This window comes from Pteronotus mesoamericanus, unplaced genomic scaffold (assembly GCF_021234165.1).
Source record: "Pteronotus mesoamericanus isolate MK-2021 breed Mesoamerican mustached bat unplaced genomic scaffold, CSHL_Meso_final contig_68, whole genome shotgun sequence".
Classification (NCBI taxonomy): Eukaryota; Metazoa; Chordata; class Mammalia; order Chiroptera; family Mormoopidae; genus Pteronotus; species Pteronotus mesoamericanus.
The window spans coordinates 2229716-2251312 of record NW_026555234.1 but is presented as its reverse complement, the minus strand read 5'-3'; the positions used below and the strand labels follow the sequence as shown (position 1 = coordinate 2251312).

General features: G+C 64.8%; 1 protein-coding gene across 2 annotated transcripts in view; it reads right to left on the bottom strand.

The window, feature by feature from the left end:
• The window catches only part of ABLIM2 (actin binding LIM protein family member 2), a 77786-nt gene that overhangs the window by 14806 nt on the left and 41383 nt on the right, over positions 1-21597 (bottom strand). The window contains exons 11-17 of one of the 2 annotated variants that reach the window (XM_054581908.1): positions 20442-20562; positions 18852-18950; positions 14009-14110; positions 13510-13563; positions 7970-8022; positions 7260-7401; positions 2831-2892 (exon numbers count right to left, since the gene is read on the bottom strand). In XM_054581908.1, the coding sequence (XP_054437883.1) occupies positions 2831-2892; positions 7260-7401; positions 7970-8022; positions 13510-13563; positions 14009-14110; positions 18852-18950; positions 20442-20562 (633 nt within the window). Of the gene's footprint in view, positions 1-2830; positions 2893-7242; positions 7402-7969; positions 8023-13509; positions 13564-14008; positions 14111-18851; positions 18951-20441; positions 20563-21597 lie in introns of those variants that run through there. The other variant, XM_054581907.1, reaches the window with a different exon arrangement.

Genomic DNA, 21597 nt, shown 5'->3' with positions numbered 1-21597 from the left:
TTTTCAAAGGTTGCGCTAGCCCAGCTGATAGTAGGAGGGACACTGTGGTCCTTCGCCCCTGGCCGTGCGCCTTCCCCCTAACGCTCACGCCGGTCCCTGCTGCTGCGCTCAGCAGCCACTAGCCCGTAAGGAAAAAGCGGCAGGAACTCGCTTTTATAATAATGACTCATGTGGGAACCACGTGGTAGAGCTTACGAGATTTCACAGCCATGGTGTCACCTGTCCTCACAATAACCTTAAGATGTAAGGACAATTTTATAGACTAGAAAATGGTCAGAAAATGTGTGCAGTCTGCCCAAACCCACCGCCGTCAGTGGCAGGGCTGGGATTTGAACCCTGGGCTGTCCAGTGCGAAGGCTCGTGCTCTCTCCGGCAGCGTCATGGCTGGAGAGTGTCAGACCCTTTTCCCCTGTGAAGGTCGTCCATGTAGTTACACCCCCGGACATCCTGGAAAGGCTGCGGGCGCGGGAAAACCGGACTCTGAAGACACACGTGTTTCTCATACACCTACTGCAGGACCTCTGCCATCCGCACTCGTCCAGCGCTTGTGCGCTTTTCACTATTTTTCGGTGGATCCGTACATCTGAGTTCAAAAGCATCGTATTCGGATCACCGGCCCTGCTCGCTGCGGTTGCAGCCAGTGCGCGTGTGCTTTATCGCGTTGGGGGCATTTAAGTTATGCGTGCTCCCCTGGCTTTACATATTGCGTTCTGTTAATTCTAATATGACACCCTGTGTTCTAGGAGGAAAGTCTGTTCATATTTAGTGTCAGGGTTTTCGAGATGGGGCTCCTTCCGGGGGCTACCACCAGGACCGTCCGTGGCCAGCGGTCCTCCTCTGGAAACAGGCCGGTGGCACCTGTCCCCGGGAGAGCCAGCAGCAGGTGGCTGCTTCTCTGCTTACTCTCCGGAGAGCGGTGACGCCCATCAGGGTCAGGCTCTGTGGCAGGCTGGTTAGTGGGACGTTTTCAAGAGCCGAGGACAAATGGGGGCTGACAAATCCCTCTCAGAACAAGACCGGGCACACCTACATCTGCCGTGAGCGCTGCACGTGGCCACCAGGAAAGCCACCAGGAAGCCGGCGCTCAGCACGTGGCTTTCTGAGACAATGCTCTTTTGTTAGTTTTTGATACAAGTTTCTGCTACAGTTTCCTCCTCTCTTCCCTCGTGGCTTTGTGCTAATAGGTTTTTGGTCACATTCATCTGGGCTTTTACTTTAGGCCACCAAGAATCCTTTCAGGAAGTAAAAACCCAAGAAACAACGTAACAAGTGACTTGGGAGGTCTGCAGGCCACCGGCAACGGGGGCGGGGGGCACGTCCCCTGGGGATCTGCAGGGCGAAGGGCTGGTCCTCGAGAGATAAGCACCCAGCCTTCCCACTGAGAAGGCGGCAGGACATTACATACGAGTCTTCAAAAGAGCAAAAAAAAAAGGAGAAAATGTACGGAGGGAGGAAAGAACCTCAAGCAAAATCACTGTGACATTCCCCGATCCCCTGCCCCAAAAGCAACGTGAAAGGCGAGAATCTTCACATGACCATGAAGCCCCGCCTCCTGGACCCCCCCCCCCACACACACAGGAGGACACCTGGGCTCCCTCACAGGCTGCCCCCCGCCCCGGGGCGGCCAGGATGTTCACAGAAGGGGGCTCTGAGCTCTGTAAAGCCAGCCTCTGCTCTCTGTTCTAAGAGGGGACGAGGACAGGGTCCCCACCCGAGGGTCTGGACCCGCTGTCCCCAGACTCTTTGGACCCTAACACTGAGCCCCTGAGGCTGTGAGCATCCCGTGGACATCGGTCCTGCTTTCTCATCCCCCCACTTTCCACGCGGACACGAGGGGTGGGCAAACCCACTGAAGCAAAGTGGAGGAAACAGGCGGCATGCACAGCCCGGCTCGGCTCATTCCGGGACAAGCGGTCACTGGGCCTGACCACGCAGAGGTGCCCGGGCCCAGGACAGATGCAGCAGCTCCTCCAGCAGAGCTGGGGTGGACGGAGAAGCCAGGAGGACACCTGCGGCTCTGGGGACACGTCCCTGTTCTTAGCCTTGTCCCTGGGCCTGGCCCCTGACTCTGAGACCCTTCTGGGGGAGGCTGGAGGAGCTGTCCTCTTGGCTGAGACCACCATGAGTGGCTCGGAGTGGCTTCCCTTGTAGCTGAATTGCCTTAGTTTATGGACAAAGGTCCTCAGTGGGGAGAAGCTGGGGAGGTGGTGCTCTGGTGTCACCACGCCCGCCCAGCCTGAGAGGTCCTTATTGGAGACCCAGGGAAGCTGTGGGGGAAGGGACAGAATCCGGCAAGTCTTCATCAGGGTCTGGCCCCTCCCCCCCATGGGGACAAGTCAGGCACGGCACGGTCTGGGCTGTCCTCTGGATGTCCCAAGATTGGGGACACCTGGGGTAGGGGGTCCAACCAGCCTTCAGCTGGGAGTGGCGACAGAAACGACCGCTCTGCGTGGCGATCTCGGCGCCAAGGCCACCCACGGTGGGATCAAGGTGACGGTGCTGGCGGTGAGGGGCCGGTGGCATCCAGCAAAGGGAGCGGGTGGGGTGTTGGCTCACAGTTTAAGGTCTTCCTTAGGTTCTGGGTCACACCAGGAGGACGTGGGCGGCCCCCACCCGCCTGCCCTTACGCACGCAGGTCTCCCTCGGGGGCGGGGAGCTGGCCTGGTCCGGGGGAGCGGCGGGGGCGCCGCAGGGGAGCAGCAGGCACAGGCGGGCGGGCGGGCGGGTGGGGTCCCCGGGGCCTCCGCGGGCTGGGTGGTCAAGCAGCTGTGGGAGCTGCTCACGCTTGCGGGGAAATTAGCACGCCACGGGCCAGGGAGGGGGTACCTACCCGGTGGTCCAAGCCATTCTTCCCAAGTCCTGGGAGAGGGTCAGATTTGGAATAGGGGAACCCTGAAACAGACACAGCACAGCTCCGTCACGCAGGCGGGGGGCTCAGCCCCGCGAGGGGTGAGAGTCGGGGCGGAGGGCTGGCGGGTGGCGCGGGAGGGCCCCTGAGGACTCGCCTGCCTCTGTCGCGACCACCGTCCCAGGGACTGAGGAAGAGGCTGGGAGGTGGGCATGTCCCGAGCCCGCCCAGGACACCAGGAGCCCTTGGGGGGGGGGCGGGGGGGCGGGAGTGGGCGAGCGGCAAAGGGAGGCCCGCCCACCACCAGCCAAAGGGCCCGGAGACCATTTCATTTTCTAAAGAATCCTGAGCTGTTTGCAACTGGGAGATTTCACATCGAAACCCTAACTCCCAGCTTCTCTCGAAGCCTGAGTGAGGCCTGGGGCCTGGGAACGTCGGCTCCTCGGGGCCGGGCGCTGCTCTGGGCTCCGTCCCCCCGCCCGGCACTGACGCGGTGGCAGATCTGGAAGGCACTCACGGAAGGGTCGCCAGAGGTCAGGCAGGCCGTGCCCTCGCTGGCCCCTCGTAAAAGGGGGAAGGACCCCGATGTCCCTGCAGTCCCGGAGATTCTGCCCCTGGGGCCTCAGGTCATGACGCACCAACCAGGTGCGTCCCCCCCGCCGCCCGATATTCTCACGAGCTGGGCAGCCGCTCAGGGCGCCTCCCTCTTTCAACCGCAAACCGAGGGGTGTGAGAGCCGTGTCCTCGCCCCGTGAAACTGAAAGGAGTAACAGGGAACCGCAGGACGGCCGCCCCTGACCAAGCCTCACGCCCGCTGCTCCCTGGGTAACACGGCCGGTGACAACAAGCATGTCCCCTCACACGCGGGACTCCATGAGGGCTGGGGCGGGGCAGACAGAAAGTGACAAATGCCAAAGCCCCAGGCAGGGTTGGGGCACCGCCACCCCCACGGAGCCAGCCACCTGTGCCACCTCGATTGTCACCCCGAGCGTCACCCCGAGCCCCGAGCCGCCCCATCGTCTCACGTGCTGGGACGCGAGGAACGGGCCTCGCCTCCCTCCTAGGGACCCGCGAGTCCCCCAGGCAGGGTCTCCAGCTGGCTGCTGGCGGGGAGGCTGCTGACACTGACACCCCTGTGACCACCCGCCTCTCAAAAGAGAGGGCAGGGCCTGACGGTTAGGAAGGCGGGACCTGGAGCGGCGGCAGGCCCGTCCGCAGGGTCCCGGCCAGCGGTGGACGCCTCATCCCCTCGGGGTCCCCTGGGGACAGCGCGCCTCATCCTGTCAGCCCCGGGACCCTCTTCCTGTAACAAAACATCGCCACCCCCCCTTTCCTGTGCAGGAACCGGGCTCCCCCATCACACAACCTTCGACACGCACGGTCCAGAGCGCGCCCCACGAGCCGTGGCCGGGGGGAGACAGTGAGCGGCAGCCTGTCTCACCAGGACGCCCTCCCTGCAGGCCGCGGCGGCACTGCCTGCGGGCCACTGCCACCGAGGAGAAGGGCGTCTCACTGCTGGTCACTGCTGCTCGATCGACGGCTTCCCGGCCGGGGATGGGATCGGGCCGTGTTCACCGCCACCTCTGCGCTGCCTATAGCGCCGTGTCCAGCACACAGCAGGCGCCCAAGCAGCGTGTGACAGACAGATGGGTGAATGGCTGAACGGCGGTTCCACCCCGGGTGAGAGGTGTGGAGGGCGCTGTAAGCGGGATGAGGTTGGGGCTGGTCCCCAGGAGCCCCCAGAGGGCCCAGCAGGCGGCGGCGGGACGCGGGTGCTCGCCGGCTCCTGCCCGCGCCCCTGCCTCTCCCGGCTCCCTGCACGGCCTCTGCGGCCGCGCCCGCGTCTTCTCAGCCCCCACTCGGCGCCCCACGCAGCGTCTGGCACAGAGTGGGCGCTCAATAAATACCCGTTGAATTTAATGCATCTCAATTCAACAAACATTTATTGGGCGCCCGCTGTGTTGGATGTCACAGCCTAGCTTCCGTGGGCGCACGACAGACGGATGTCCCGGGGTGCAGGTGAGCACGCCTGGCCCCCTGCAAAGGCCTTGCGTAGTAACAGCGGTTTGCGAATGGAACTGGTGCCGATGAGCTCGCATTTCGGGACTCAAAGGAACCCCGGGAAGAGGTGGGTGGTCCTTTAGGAACGCCGCCCATGCCGCCCCAATCCCCTCAGAGGCCGGCAGGCAGCAAGGCCCGCGGTGGGCGCTCGCCGCTGCCTCTGCGCACATCGGGAAGCAAGGCACAGTCGCAAGGACAGAAATCAAGTCACAACTGCAATGGCAGGACACAGTCAGCTCCCGCTCCGGGAGCCCGACGTCAGGATACCAAGAGATGGCGAGCGGACAACAGGCTCAGGATGCCTGTCACCGTAAGCAAGCATCAGCGCAGGACACACGCTCACGCGCACACACACGCTGTTTGTTCTCTGCGGGGATCGTCCAGTCCGGTCAGGGGTTCCAGCACAGGCTGCGCAGCCCCAGGCCAGGGGCACGCTGTGTGGGCCGCGGCCGCACCTCTGGCTGCATGTGCAGGTGTGACGAGGCAGCGAGGGGCGGAGCGGACAAGCAAGCCCTTGCGGCTGTGGGACTGGCCAATCGAAACTGCTGGCACGGCCCCCGGGCCTCGCGACATCTGCCTCCCGGAGGCCACTGCGGGCGGCCCCAGGGCACCTGGGAGCCTTTGCAGAGGAGGATGTTGCGACACACCTTGAGCGCTGCGGCAAAGGCGACACACACAGGGCATGGTGCAGGTCAGCGGTGCCGGCAGGCGCCCCTCCCCCCTCCACGCGAGCTGCGGGCAGGCCACCACCACAGGCGGGAGCCGCGGGGCAGCCACCCACCTCCCCGGAGGAGAGCGGGGGACGTGCCCCCGGCCTCCAGAGGAGGGCCCCCGCCACCCTGGGAGGGCTGGGCGGAGAGCAGAGAAGACGGCCCTGAGGTCCCCGGATAAATTACTGGGAGCTCGGGGCCCGGGGCTGAGGCCTTGGTGTCCCCGGGGGTGAAGGGGCCGCCGCAGGGCCGCCGGGCCGCGGCCGCCGGGGCTCATGCCTTCCAAACACAATGTCAGGAAAAGGGGGCACAAGCAGAAAGGCCCGGGGCCGCACGCAAGCCCTGCACCCTGGGGCACTGGGTACCGGGAGCAGGGGGGCCGTAGGACCCGTGGCTGCCGCTGCCGCTGCCGCCGGGTCAGGAGCCCGCCCACCGGCTCCCTGTCACCAGGCCTGCACGGCCGCCTGCTGCTGGTGGGACGTGCAGCTGCCACGTCCCTCCCAGACTTGCTCCCGGAGAAGCGCGCCTTCCTGGACGAGCCCCTCGGGGGACGTTGTGGGTGGGACCTTCCCGTGACAGCGGCCCTGGGCCCTGGCTCCGAGCCTCTGACATTTGGGGAGCTGCACCCCTGGGGGACAGAGGCACGGGGGCTACAGGTCCCTGCTTGCAAGGGTCACGCACAGAACAAGCAGCTTTCCTTGGCCTCGGTTCTTCTTTCACAACGACAGCGACCGAGCGTCCCTGTCCTCTCCCATCAGAACACTGTCGCCACGGCAGAGGGCGATGTGATGAGGACCGGCGGTCTGTTTGGGGAGCCTCTGCTGGGGGTCCCGCAGTGCACAGGCTGCGGGCGCGCGTCCCCCGCTTTGGGGCTCCAACCGCCTGGCCAGGTGGGCGTCACGGCCCCACGCGGTTGTGGTGAGTGGGGATTTGAACTTGGGTGTGTCTCTGGCAAAGCCGGCCCCTTTTCTCTATGGCCCCACACCCGCGTGTCCTCGCGAGGCCTCCGCTTCCAAGCTAAGTTTCAGGTTGGCCCCAGAAAACCACCCTCGGCCCGCTGTGCCCTGAAGATGTCGCCGGGGTCCCCTGCGGGCCTTCGACCTGCTGCTCTTCTTGAGAAGTGGGGACTGTTCTCTGGAGTTTGTCCTAATCTGAAGGCAGCTCCAGCTAACTCAGGCTTCATGACATCATCTTTGTCTCCTGTGTGCCCTCAGATATAAAGTCCCGACTCCCAGTCCCTTGCTCAGGGCAAACACGGGACAGGGGACAATGCCGTTGCCATCGACTCCGAGTCTGGACTCACTGCCTGGCCCGCGCCCGCGCCTGCTCTGGAGGGAAAGGGGCGCCCGCGTCCAGCCTGGCTTTCTGCCCTCCTGCCGGCTCTGCAAGGTCCTTGGGGACCAGCTGGCTCAGCCCACGGGTGGGCCGGGCGAAGCATTTGCTAACCCACCCGGCCGAGGGGCGGGGCAAGCACAAAGGGCCCGCCTCCCGCCTGATTTGCCCTGAGCCTGTCTGTTTGCTCCTAAGTTGTTTAATGAGCCAGGCTTAGGTCTAGGGGACCGGCTTGGTGAGGCGGGGCCCCTTGGCCGTGAGGCGTTTCAGGCCATGTGGACAGCTCCTTGCTCAAAAGAACCACTCACGTGAGTAAAAGTTGTCTCCTGGAACGGTTTGGAGAGGGTCTCTGTCGGTCCCGCTACTGTGGGACAGGGACTGGCCGTCCAGGTCTGGAGAGCTAGTCCTCGTGCCCGCGTCCCCCTTGAGAACCAGCCAGCTGGCCTTCTGCTGAGAAACACAAAAGGGTCGCGTGAATTTCGAGGTCCTCTGCCACGGCACTGACCGTTTTCCAGATGAGGGAACCGAGGCTCAGGGAGGTCTGGGCCCAAACGGCCTCACACGGGGGGAGCCAGGCGAGCGAGCCTTGGTTCTTCCGCACACGCCTGCTTCCCCAAGGACAGAGGGGCCACAGCCCCCGAGGCGGGAAGTCCAAACAAGAGACACACGCGGGCCCCTCACTAGAGACTCCTGCCAAGCCCGTCCTCGAGCAGTCTTCTCAGGTGCTCCTGGAACGTGCTGCGGTTTACTTGCTGTCTCAGTCACAGGGCATAACCAAGCCGCCAGGCGCAGCATGAGGATGTGGGCGGGGCCTGGGCTGGGCTCGCAGGTCAGAGGGAGGCTGGGGGGAAGGAGCCCACCCCAGCCCCTGGATTTGGCCCCTGTTCCACGTGACCTCGTGGGGCCTCCTAGGAGCGGCCTGAGAGGAGGAGCCTGAGGTCTCACGCTGGACAAGCGCCCACAGAACCCTATTTCTTTCTTCATGGCTCGCCCTAAAGCGGGTCCGCTTCCGCATTACCTTCCTGTTATCCTGGTCAAAACTTCCGTCCTCCCCATCCAGGCGCCTGGAGGCTGGAAGGGAAAACCAGATTGGTCAAGGCAGCTTGCCATTCATCCTGGGTTTTCACACCCCTGCTCCCACTGTAGGGCTATGCTCAGAAATGCAAAGTAACCAAAGTTAAGGTCGCCTGTAGGATTGCCTTTTAAGGCCTGAGAAGCCAGGTGCACAGAGAAGGCTGGGCGGGGCGGGGCGGGGCGGGGGGGGGGGGCGGACAGTGCCTGGGGAGGGAGGGGCTGTGTGCCCTGGCAGGAGGCACCCTCCAAACCAAGAGCAGGGGCATGAGGGGCACCTGGTGAGGTTCCTGCCAACACCCCCGCCCCCCACCCCAAAGATCAGGCCATTTGTAGAGGACCCGCTTGGCATTTTGAAGAGCGCTCTTTGTACCTCCCAAGTCGGACGTCAAAGCACGCAAATCCCGCCGCCCAGCCTGCCCTGGGTGGGCCTCCGCGGGGGGCCTCAGGGGCGTGGCTGCCGAGCCCCAGGCAGCCCCCCTCACAGGTCAGAGGGCAAGGCTCAGAGCGGTGCTGCGCCTTCCCCGGGTTCAAGGTCCTGGCTCGGCGGGTGGTCCTTCCTCTCTGCCCGCCCCATCGCACTGCCGGCCGCCCCCACATCACAGGCGGGCGAGTGAGTGAAGTCCACGAAGGGCAGGGACGGGGTCCCACACACACCCAGAGGCGACCGCAGTGGGCCAGAGCCGGCACGTCCCTTTCCCAAGACGTGTCCTCCACTGGCCTTTTTGAGTGGTGGCCATCCAGCTAGACCGCACGCTCTCCTACTAAGTCCAAGCGAAGAAGCCACCATCCAGTCAGCCGGTATGGACCCATGCCGTGCGCCCGGCACTGACGCACCGCCCCGTGCCCGGGGCGGCGAAAGGAACCCCGGGTCCGTCCCCCCGCCGGGCCGAGACCGCGGCCGTGGGAAGGACATGCCCGCGGGCTCCTTGCCTGCAGCCTGCAGGGGGCTGGGGCTGCCGGCCTTGGGCAGCGCCCTGCCTTGCGCGCTACTGGGGATAAGCCTGAGCCCAGGCCCGAGAGCTGGGAGCCTGGGGACCGGGCTACAGGACCTGGACCAGATAAGGCCACAGGCGGGGACCGCTCTGGAGACGCCGACGCCCTGCTGCTCCCGCTGGCGGTGGGCCTCTCCTTCCTCTGGGAGAGTCGGGGGTTTCCTTTTCACCGTGGAGACAAGAAGCCCTGAGCCCTCCGTGCACGGGGGCAGGTCAACGCCAGGTCTGCAGGAGGAGCCTGCGCGCCAGCCGGCCGGGCTGCGGCCCTGGCCATGCTACTCCGGCCACGACTCTCGGCGGCTGCCCGGGGAGCCCCAAGGACAATCAGGCCAGCGGCTCCCGTCCAGCCCGGAGAAGGGAGGGAGCTGCGGCCCTGAGGGACCCCAAATGGACGCTGTACTCGGGGTGATTTGTGAGCGCAAAGGCTGCTTAGCGCCTTGTGGGACGTGCAGCCCCTGCCCTCAAAGCCCAGGCCCCGGGGCCCCCTGGGTTTGAGGACTTCACGCAGCTGAGGACGGCCGGTTGGGCTGGACCTGCGAGAGGCAGGGCTCAGAAACAGCTCCCCTGCCTGACGGGGGCGGGGCGCCCCACCAAGCTTTAACCAGTTTCCTCTGCAAACAGCGCTCACAGCCTGACTCGAACCCAGGCCTCCTCAGAGCCCTACATCACCAGCCCACGGATCGCGGCCCGACGCCCTCCCGGGACCTGGGAGTGGGGCAGGAAAAGGCGGGAACCCCGACCCCAGGATGGGGTGTTGTCCGCCGCCTGCCTGAGCCTCAGTTTCCCGATCTGTAAGTTGGGCAGCGGATGACCGTGCCTGCGAGGGCCACGTGGGATGATGTGGATGCCGTGACAGGCGGGGCGTTCGGGTTTGAAAGCTTAGGCATCCCCGAGAGGGTGACTGAGAGGCGAGTTTGTGGCATGCTGCTTCAGCGCCGGGAGAGGACAGGGCCGTGCAGGGGGACAGGGGGACCTGGGGGGAGTGTCTGTCCCAGCGCACAAGCAGCTCCTCCTGAGCCCGGAAGCCACGGGCCACGGGAACCCTCCCGGGAAAGGCCGACACCCGCTGTGGGTCCCTCAGGAGCCCGTGTCGGCGGCATCCCAGTGACACCGGGGCCTCTAACTTTCTTTCTGGATAAGGGACCTGCCTTCCCTTTCTTCCCACCCCAAGAGGACCCCAAAACCAAAACGAGACAACCCCAGAGACACACCATGCATGGGTCATTCCATTTTAAACCAGGGACCAAAGAAACAGCCGTGCGCGAGGAATGCCGCGCGGGGCCACCGTTGCCACCTGGTCTGGGGGTGAAGCTCTGGCACCCTATGCCGGCCAGCTGCGCCAGAGCAGCTCCCCCGCCACGCCTTCTGAGGGCCCCTGTCAGGTTACAGATGAAATAAACCTTGAAGCCTCGGTCCTGCTCACTTTCTGGGGAACGGAGAGGTGTCCCTGCTCTTCCTGAATTCATTGGAAACAGCCGAGACGCTGGCCCAGAGTCACCGCCTGGAGGGACTGGCGGCCGGAAGTCCCGCTCTCTGCGGAGGAGGCTCAGCTCGCCTCCCCAAACGCCCCTGGAGGCCGGAAGGCAGGGCGGCGACCTTGAGCGTCGCTGCCCAGAAGGAGCAGGACTCTGAGCAGGTGTGAGCCGGGGACGGGGACGGACGGGGACTGGCTGCGGTGGCCTGAGTCGGGTCTGCCTCACAGCGTGACTGCGAGTGACCTGTGCTCGGAGGAACGCCAAAAATGTCCCCAGCGGCACCTAAGCTTTTGGTCCCGGGGTGGCACTGCCCTCCGCCTGGCCTGCGCTGCCCCTGCCCCTGATCTGCTCCCGATGCACAGATGGGTTCTTCCCGTCCTGTGCCCTTTCTCTGTATCTTCCATGCCTTTTGCTTCTGTCCTTCTCTTTCTTATTCTTTTATTTAAAAAAACCATTAAATTGTAAATAAGTGGAGCCCTGGCTGGCGTGGCTCAGTGGATTGAGTACCAGCCTGCGAACCGAAGGGTCGCTGGTTTGATCCCCAGTCAGGGCACGTGCCTGGGTTGCAGGCCAGGTCCCCCGTAGGGGGCGCGCGAGAGGCAGCCACACATTGATGTTCATCTCCCTCTCTTTCTCCCTCCTTTTGCTCTCTCTAAAAATAAAAAATTGTAACCACGTGGAGTTGGAGTTGGACTGATGTAGTACAAGGAAAGGCTGTTGGGCCAGGGGTCAGAGGTGAGGGGTCAGCAGACGTGGGGGTGGACCTCAGCGTGGCCACTGGCGGGTCATGTGACTGCCCAGCCTTCGTTTCCTCACCGATGGTAATGCCAACCTCAGAGAGTTGGAAGGAAACAGGCCGTCACGTGTGGAGCGTGCCCTGTGTGGCAGTGACCCATCCCGTGGCCGCCACACGAATGCCAGTCACTGTGTTCTCAGCACCATCATCCCCACCCTGCCCCGCAGGCCTGGCCACCCTCGCGGCTGGAGGCTCAGGCCCCAAAGCTGGGAAGAAGGCGAGGGCATCAGGGCAGAGCGGTGCTAACTAAAAATCAAACCTCGGGTGAGTGGGAACGGGAAAACTGAAAAAGAAACACATCCCTCAAAATGCGCCACGTTTTAGCTCATCGAATGTATTACCTTAAACTAATTAAATGGCCCAGGGACTCCACATTGTCACCCAGTTTGTTGAGGTTGGGGCTGGGGACGTTGCACGCATGCACACACGCACGCACGGTGTCACAAGCTGGCATGCGCACACGCACACACAGGGCGCACTGCAACGGGGTGGGCACAGCTTGTAAAAACGAGGCATCTGCGGTGCAGGGGCAACGCAACGCGTGCCGCACGCCCGCTCTTCCCCGAGGGCCGGCTGAGGAAGGCGGGCTCAGGGAAGCCCCCCCGCCACACGAGCGGAGTCCTGTTTGCTTTCAAGTAGGCGCTCTGTGAAATGTACTTCATGAAAATATCAACATGCCTAAATTCTGGACCGTGAAAAGGATTTTGGTCGTTGCTCAGGGCCCGGTCCTTTGGGTAGGAGAGGCGTGTCTATCCAGGTCAACAACAGCGACCTGCAGGGGTCCCTGGTCACTCTAACCTCTCCCTGCGCCTCCAGGAGGGCTCCCTGTCCGCAGGTCTTGCCTTGGGCGTGACCGGGCCACACCCACGCTACCGAGCAGTTTCAGGACTTGACTGGCTGAACCTCCTCGCTGGGGGCCCACCCCCACCCTGCCGTGTGCAAAAGACACATTTGAAGCCAACACAAGGCGAGCGATCCACCCCTTGCAGGACCTGACCACGGGTGGCACGTGGAAGGACAGAGCTTCCTTCAGCTGGGCCTCCGTTTCCCCGCGTGGACCCTCCGGGGGCTCTGGGCTCCAAGCTTCCCTGGTGGGAGGCCGTGGTAAATGTCTGGAAACCCAGGTGTTCTCATCCATTCGTTTCCTTTCTTGGGAGGCGGGAGAGACACCCAAAGCCTGAGCCCGACTGCAAGTGAGGGGAAGATTTTAAACCCTGCCGTTGGCACAGCGGGACCGGGGCTCCGTCAGCGAGCCCCCGAGAGCACCCTTGTGCCGGGTTCCCGCGGGAGCGTCCAGCACGTGCCGGGGTGGGCCGCGGCTGTTTTCTGGGCGCGTCTGAACAAGACGTGGGGCTCCTTGTGTGGGGACTCCTCTCCCCGTCTCCCTAACGACTTGGCGACGACACCCCGCCGCCTGCCAGGCCCTTCCCAGGGTCAGGCGTGGCCCCACGCGCGTCACGCCGTCGGGCGCACAGGGAGCCTGCGGCGAGGGCGGGTGGAGGGCCACCCCACCGTGCGGGCGAGGAAACAGAGGCTCCAGGTGCTGGCGCCCGACTCACCCAGAAATCCCGTGAAGACACCTGGCGCCTCTGCCTCCTGCCCCAGGGCCCCGCCGCCTGCTCCCTGCACACCTGTCCCACAGGCTCAGGCGGAGGGGAAGTGCGGGGCCACCTCTGGAGGGAGACTGGGCACCGAGAGGCTCGCGTGCCACCCAACACCTCCAGCCCCCATCTGCCGACGCAATGCATCTCCTTCCCCGGAGGCCAGGCCGTCCGCTCTCTCGTCAGAAATGCCCTGGGCGCGGGCCTCAGATTCCCACGCAGAACTACAGGACCGACTCTGGCGTGGCCAGGCGGGCTCAGGCCGCGGTCCAAGAAGCCGCTGGCCCTCTCCACCTTGGCTGCAGGGAGTCGGGCGCTTCTCTCAAAGTAGCAAACCCCAGCCACCGAAGCCAGCTCTTGGCACAAGCGCCCATCCCAAGCCCGACCCATCCCAAGCCGGTCTGGTATGCATCAGCCTCAGGGTTACAACACACAGGCTACCCTTCACCGCCCCGACAAAGAAGCACCCCTCCCGGGCCCTGCAGGCGAGTCTGCGGGTCACACGCAGGCTGCGGCGCCTCTGTGGGGGCCCCACCACACATCAGCACAACAAAGCAAGGACTCGGGGGCACAGGGACGACAGGCATGTGGGGGCCACTTGGCAGCAGAGAAAGCCGTACCGTGCTGTTTGTAGATGGGGGGTTTCCTATAGATGTTATCTTTTACGCCAGTGTCTGGGAAGGAAGAGAGAGAAAACGAGAGAAAGCAGCGTGAGCAAGCGAGCCGTGGTTTCCGTCCTGATTTCCTGTCAGTGCCCACCAGTCACCCAGGTCAGCGTCGCCAGAGAGGATCTGGGGACCCCCCAGCGGCGGACGCCCCGCACTTCAGACCAAGCGTCTCCCCCCAGAAGCCGCCCCCAGCCTGAAGGGCAGAGGGAGAGTGTGGCCCCGGCGGCGAGCCCAGGTGGCCGCGCTCTCCGACCCGTTCCCAGGAGCACGGAGCGCCTCCCGGGTGCTGGCGGGGCTTTGGGAGAAACAAACACGTGGGAATTTGGGGATGGGCAAACCCATGTGCTGGGTTTGCAGAGCATCTTGGATTCAGGGGTGGGGACAGACAGGCTTGGGGATCCCCCAAGGGTCGCCGAGGCGAGGCAGAACCGCCGGCGGGCCCGGGGCCTACCTGGGACGTGGAAATGGCGAGGCGCCTGCTGGTAGGCGGAGGGGGGCGGCTTGCTGTCGGACAGCACCGAGAGGCTGGGGGTGCTGCGGCCGCTTTCACTGCCTCCAGGCAGAAGAGCAGAGAGAGCGAGAGAAGGGGGAAGGGAAGCGGAACAGAGCTTTGCAAGCGTGAAAACGTATTCCCGGGGAGCCCGCATGGAGCCACCTGCGCCCCTGCCCGGGGGAGGGAGTGTGGCCCCCACAGACACTTCCACCGTGGGCCCCTGACCTGCTAATCCAACCTCGAGCCCGCCCTTCCCTTCCGCCGGCCCCGTGCAAAGGCACAGGGGCTCCCCAGTTCATGGGAAGGTTGGCCTGGCCGCCTGGGCAGAGCCCCGCGTTCTGGGGGTGCAGGGCGGCCTGTGGCCCTAGGGGTACGGGGGTCTATACCCGCCAAAGGCCCCCCTCCCTGACTATCCTTATATAACGAGCTGCTGATTTTTTTTTCCCTTGGAGAAGCCACCAATTTGCATTCAACTAGGATTCAAGTACTAGAAGCCATCAACATCTGTCCTTAGAAGCCACTGAGTGGAATTTTACTAGCTACGGCGGGATACGACAAAGTCGGTATCACTCAGCTGCCACGTTCCGAAATCAAGCTATTTTTATTTTTTGGCAAATTAAACGGAAAGAATCCTGATTCTGGCTCCGATTTCTTATCCCATCTGGATTCATCATTGCTGTTTTGCGGACAAGGTTGGATTATCAAGTCGCAAATGTAGACCGCCCCTCCCCCGCCGTGTTTTGGGAATGAGGGGACAGACAGGACGCAATGGCATCGGACACAGTGGGTGACGAGGAGCACGGCTCGCTTCAGGAGACCCTCCCAAGCCAGGACTCGTCCCCTCCCCCACCCTCGAGCCTCAGGAACCTCCCACCGCCCTCGACAGCTGCTTGGCAAAGGGAAGGGCTGCTCGGGACTCCAAACGCGCCCTCGGAGCCCCAGGCCCCCCGGGCGGGCGATGAGGCCGCGCCCCAGCTGCGGGTGGGCCCTGTGTGGGCCTGGAGGCGGCCCGGCTGGGGGCCGTGTGGCGGCTGACGAGGAAGGTGCCAGCTCAGAGCACTCGTGCCCAGAGGGGGTGCGCCGGGGCCCAGGGGCTTGCAGCGCAGGGCCAGGTCGGCTCCCACAGGCCGCGACCCGGGCCACACCAGGCTGAGGCCTCAAGGGGGCTGCCGACAAGCTTCGAGCGCCTTCCCACGCCTGGGTGCCCATATCGCTCGTCGGCGCCGATGGGACTTCGGGTCGCTACTACCCACCCCCATCATGGCGTGAACCCCGCTTTACCCTCAGCCACTGCCCTCCAGCACAGCATGGAGCCTCCCAGAGCTTCTAGCCAGTCTGGACTCCCGCCCCGCCCCGGGGAGCAGGGGCGAGGCCGCGGGAGCCCTTGGGGACCATGCCCCCAGGCCGAGGTCCATGGGGGGCGGTGGCTGTGCCTCGTCCATCCCCAGGGGCACAGCCGGCTGCATCTGAGAGGCCTCACAGGGTCCGTGCCTCTCTGCCTAGAACTCACGGCCCCTCCTCTGCCCTCCTGCCGCGGCCACGGACTCTGACAGGTCACCGGTCTCCTGTCCCCCGTCCCCACGCCTAACGTGTGGTGCCCCCCTATGTCGCAGCGGGATCCTGTGTGTGTGTGCACACTTTTCTAAGGAGGTCCCACAGCCTCCATCAGGTGCTCAGGGGGCCAAGACTCAGGGGCGGCAGGGGACACACATGCGGTGGCCCCACCAGCTCATGAGTCCGCCTCACACCTGCCATCCCAGGGCGCTCGCGGCCGCGGCCCAACGCCTCTCGCTCGCATGCTGGCCTCCCTGCTCCCCACACCGCCACCTGGAGCCCCCTTTCCAGCCCCCCTGCCGTCTAGACTCTTCCTGGGTCAGGGCTCAGGTGCCAAACCTTCCTGGGGCCAGAGCCCCACGCCAACAGGTCCCTACCCTGCCCGTCCACTGTAATGCACCGCGCCGTTCACGCTGACCCCCACGGGGCCCCACGGCCGTTCTGCGGTTGTGGCAGCTCCTGGAACATCCACTACAGCCCCGCGGGGCATGCACCGTGGCCACCCCCACAGGAGGGACAGGGCTGGGGGTCCGCGGCCAGGGTCCTGGGGAGGCCCTCGTACTGCTCCAGGAACCAGCCCCCGCCGCAGCCCTGGCGGTAAAAATCCACGGACACGAGAAAACCCAGGGAGCCTGGCCATGGGGGACGTTGAAAAGGCCAGCAGTCCCTTCTTACGAGGCCCGTGGCTTCTGCGGGCGGGGCTCAGGGCCGAGGCCGCCTCTGACGTCTGCGAGGGAGGGCCGTCCTCCGTGGGCAGGCGGGCGGGCAGGCTGGGAGCAGGCCTGCTGGGGGGCATGGGAGGCCCCGCCTTGGGAATGCCACCTTCTTCTCTAATTCAAGCAAATGGCTCGCTTTGGGGCAGCTGTGGGCAGTGCAGAGAGTCCCTGCGTCCGCGCACCCAGCGCCCCTTGTCAGTGGCGTCCATTGCCTACATCCAGGGGGGACCTTGCCTACATCCAGCCATACACCTGCTCGGGCCCCTCTGGGCCGGGACCGCCCTCCGGCTCTCCTGGACCCTGGCAGGCGTGAGCGGCCCTGCGGGGCGTCTTGTTCAACGGCCCCCAGTTGGGACCCGTCTGACGTTTTGCTCGTCCTCAGACTGAGATCGCGGTGCTTGGGAGGAAGACCACAGAGGAGGGCCCTCCTCGCCCCTTCGGGTCGGGGCACATGCTGTCACGTGACCCGTCGCTGGACGCTGACCTGGGTCCCCTGCCCGAGGTCGCCTGGTGGCCAGGCTTCGGCACGGTGCGGCGGCTCTCTTCGCCTTCCCACCAGGCCGTCCTCTCAGGGAGGACGTCGCGGAGCCCTGCCCGCACCTGCGGAGGCTTTTCCCGGGACGGGAGGTGGATGCCGGGCCCCGTGAGCAGCTGAGAGGAGGAGGGAGTCCTGGGCACAGCCGGCCACCAGAGCGCCCATAGGCGGGCGGAGGACAGGTCCCCCCGGCATGGCTCGGAGGTGGACGCCGACCGGCCGGGGCTGCGGCTCTGGACAAGGGCCTGGCTCCGGCCCCGGGCCCACAGCCGTTGGGCTCTCAGGCCAGCGACGCCTCTGTGAGCCTCAAGCCCTCTGGGGCGGGTTCCGGAAAGAGTCCGAGGCCCCGTCCCAGCCTCCGCCTCCCCGGGGTGGCAAGACTTGAGGCTGGAGACTCAGGGAGGGGCAGAGGAGGAGCGGCACGGGCCTCTCTGGCTCCAGGCCCCAGTGGCCCAGGTCTCGGCCAGCAGGCTCGCCCGGCATCCGCACAGCTCGCGCGGGCTGCTGGGGAGCGCGGCGGGGCAGCCAGGACAGCGAGTGTCCCAGGCCCCAGCTGCGAGACACAGCCCCCGGGGCTGCGTCAGGTGGGAGGGAGGCCATGTGGGGGGCCTCTGATGTCCCAGCAAAAGGCAGCTTATCTCATAGTCAAGTTTACTCTGGGCGGTGGTTAGTCCTTCGTCTGCCTCTAGGGGGCCCCGCACTCCCGGGCCACACGGATGCAGAGCAGAGTCCTGTGGCTGCCTCCTGCTCACAGGATGTGCCGTTTCAGGCTCTGCTGCTTCTCCAACGAGTTAGCTTCCCACAGAGACCATGAAGGGTGGGGACAGGGTCACAAGGAGGAGGGATGATGGGTCCCCAGGACCGGGGGCTCTCAGGGCCCCTGATGAATGAGGCTACGCAGAACAAAGGGTGACGATGGATGCACGAGACCCATGGAGCCTGTCTGAGGGCCGTCAGGTGATGGAGCACAGCAGCCGAGCCTGCCTGCCCCCTGGTCACTTTGCGACCGAGGTTCTTCCGGAGACGTTCTCAGCAGCTGCAGGGAGTGGGAGCTTTGCTTTGTCTCTTGGGGAATCAGCGAGAACATCACTGCTGCTTCTGATCAGGCAGACAGTGTATCAGTCAGCGAAGGCTGCGTAACAAACGCCACAGGCTCGGAGCTGAGATAGCAGACGCTTGCTTCCCTCAGTTCTGGAGGCTGGCAGTCCGGCAGGGTGGGCTCCGGGGAGAGCTCCTTCCCTGGCACGTACATGGCCACCCTGTCCCCACATGGCCTTTTCGCTGGGCGCACGCTGAATGACTGAGAGACCACACTCGCCTACAAGGCCACCGGTCCTACAGGGTTATGACTTCATGTGGCCCTAAAAACCTCCTAAAGACCTTTTTCTGAATGCCGTCACATTGGGGGCTGGGGCTTCCACATATAAATCTGGGGGGACACAAGTCCACCGCATACGGGAAAACAGGAGCTCAGCTGTGTTCTTAGTGGGATTTGAGCCCATGCTTCCCCTGTGCAGGGACAGGGACCATGCGCGGGTCCGCACCCTGGGGAGAGGCAAGAGTTGGAGCCATGCAGGGTGCGCATCCTGCCCGGGCCAGCCTGAGCTCAGGCTGGGGACTGGCCTCAGCTCTTCAGGCCTCAGCTTCAGGTCCTGATGGCCGCCCCGAGCAGCCCCTAGGCCCCACGGAGCTGACCCGTGGGAAACAAGATGAGACGACGCAGGTCCAAGGGCAGGCGAGGGATGGGGCCTGGTCTCTCCCTGCAGCTTTCTACCCCACCCCTTGCCGCTCACTGCCTCACACGCAAGGGACCTACGCGTCCCTCCCAGGATCGTTCACGCGCCGACAGAAACAGTGCTGGACTCACGAGACACAGAGCGAGGGGCGTGGGCACGAGACACGGGGCTCGGGGAAGCCATGCGGCGACACAGACAGGAAACACAGACATGGGCGGACACCCTGCGGCCCCCGCAGCCCGCAGCGCTGCGCGCCTTACCTCGGAAGTAGGGGATGTAATGATGCCTGAGCACGGAGGTAGGGCTTGGGTGTTGGGACAGGGACAGGCAGCTACTGGTACCAACACTCGCAGTACCAGCTGCGGGAACAGAGAGCCAGTCAGAGTCCGCGCTGGCGCGCTGGCCGCAGCGCTGCCGAGTATCCCGAGGCCCCTCCCGCTGGGAACTTTTTGGCACCCTGTCTGCAGGAACGCACGCCTTTTGAAGGGGAGTCACCACATCTGCTGTGGCCCGGCCTGCTCCGAGCTCGGAGCCAGGGCGCTGCTCCCTCTGGGAGGCAGGGGCTGCGGGCACCCCGAGCCCTGCCCGGGGCCCCACCTGCCGGCTCCTCGGGAGCAAGGCCGCAGGTGGAGAGCGGCTGGCTGGACGGGCGTGTCTGCAGACTGCCGCCTGACAACCTCACAGCCTCCCCGGCCAGGAGTCAGGTCTTGGCTCTCTGGGGTTACCACCCAGCTGGGAGGGGTCCAGAGCCCAGGGGGCCCAAAGTACCATGGCCAGGGGCCGGCAGATGGGCCCTGGGAGAGGCCAACTGTCCTTCACTCCCTGACTCACCGGCCTGCTCTCTTGCTCAACTCACTGATTCACTCACTGATTCACCCACTTGCTCACTCATTCACTCACTTGCTCACTCATTCATTCACTCACTCATTGACTCATTTATTTGCTCACTCACTCATTCACTCACTCATTCATTCATTCACTCATTCACTCGCTCATTCATCATTCACTCTTCATTCACTCACTTTCCAAACCTCTATCCTTGAGCAGGATGTACCAGGCACATGGCAGGGAGCCCATACAAATAACTTTGCACACGAGTGAGCTTCGATTTTTCCACAAAGGTGCAAAACTAAGAGCCGCAGCCTGGGATGTGAAGATGGAGTCATGCAACAGCTGGCCGAGGGGGAAGCGGTGTGGAAAAATCCCTCAAAAAGGCAGCGCCCTTTTTGTGTGGGGAGCCTCCCTGTGCTTTCGGCACGCCGCGGGCCACGCGGAGTCCTGGAAGCTAAGGGACAGCAGGACACAGCTGGCACCAGGCGGGGATGGGGTGGGACGGGTGCAGGGACCCTCCGCAGGGCTTCCCCCTGCTCGGGGTGGCCTGGCCTCGGTCCAACTTTCCCACGGGGCCGCCGGCCCAGCTCTGGGCGACCTGTCATGGATATTGGCTCTGTTTTCTGGCCCCCGATTTTGCCTTCCTCACACCGTGCCAGAGCCACGTGGGCTCGGAACTGACTTCCGTCTCCTACCACCTGCGGTGCTTTCTTCCTGACCTCTCGTCTGCGGGAACACTGATTACATGAGCAAGGCTCTCGAGGCTCGGCTCTGCCTGGCGTGCGCCTGGCCCAGCCCTCAGCCCCCAGGGGACCCGGCCGTGCCTGAGGTGGGCCTCCCCACCCAGACAGAGGGCGCCTTTCCTTTGGGTGCCTGCAGGGACGGGGTCTCCGCCGCCCCCTGGCAGCTCCGCCCCAGCCATTACTTCTCCAGCTGTCGTGTAAGAGGCAGATTCGTATCAGAAGAGGCAACAGGAAGACAGCTTCCCTGGGGGGAAAGGAAGCCGCAGGGCCCAGTACCTGGCTGGCTGTAGTGCTGGGGCGACCGTGAGGTCGGGGTGTAGCGCCCGAGGCTGACCGAGCCGGCGGAGCTCGGGCTGGAGGTCCGGCATTGCTTGTAGGAGCGGTCGTCCTGGTCCCCCTGGGAGGGGAGACAGCCTGGTGAACGGGAGCCGGAGCCGGCCCGCCTCTCTCCTGCCCTCTGCCCTCCGCCCTCCGCCCTCTGCCCCTGCCTGGGGTTTGCTTTCCAGCCTGAGAGCCTGACTGATGGGGCCCCAGGATGAGAGCCAGAGGGGCCTGGCCTTGGTGCTGAAACTCCCGCAGGCCTGAGCATGGCCTGTCCTGCACCCGCCAGGTGCTGGAGGGCACGCTCACCTGCCCCTCCGACAGCCCCTCCGTGGCTGGGCCCCCACCACGGTCGGTAGTAGAGGCACCTGCTCCTCCTCCATCCTTCAGCTCCCTTCCCACCCTCCGCCCAACCCTTCCCAGCACCCAAGGCCCCTTGGAACACAGTTTGAGAGCCTACGAGATTCTGTGCCCCCCGCAGCCTCCAGGGAGGCCCCAGGCATGGGGGGTAGAAAGGCTCCCCTCCCGGAGCCTGGAGCCCGGAGCCCCGCTGCGTCAGAACCACAAGCACCGACAGCGCAGACTCCGTTCAAGCAGCAAGAGCAACTGTCTGGAGCAGTCAGAGCGGGCGGCGTGGGATGGCATGGCGCACGGTGCGGGGGAGCGCAGGCTGCTGGGCCCACCGCGGCTCAGCACGTTGCCCCGAGTCACGACACAAGCCAGCCCGCGTCCCGCCGGGGGTGGACGCTGCTGCCCTGGCCCTCGAGGCCAGTGTGGGGATGAACAACGCGAGAGCCTGGGTCTGGTGCTCACGGCTCCCACGCCTCCCCGATGTCGCCTGCCACCTCCTAGGCCTCACTCTTCAGCCAAACTGTCCCTAAAGCTGGCCGGGGCGCCCCGCCCCCACGCCCCGCTCAGGCCGGGCCTCCTGCAGGCCCTGCAACCGCTGTCCCCGCCTGTGCGGCACCCTGAGCCCCCAGACCTCCCAGCCACGGAGACGGGCTCTGTCCCGGGCAGCCAACAGCCCTCCTGTGCCGCCTCTGTCCCCGGGTCTCCTCAGCACAGCCCGGTCGGCCAGCTCACACCCTAGCGGGGTCCTGTGTCCTCGTCC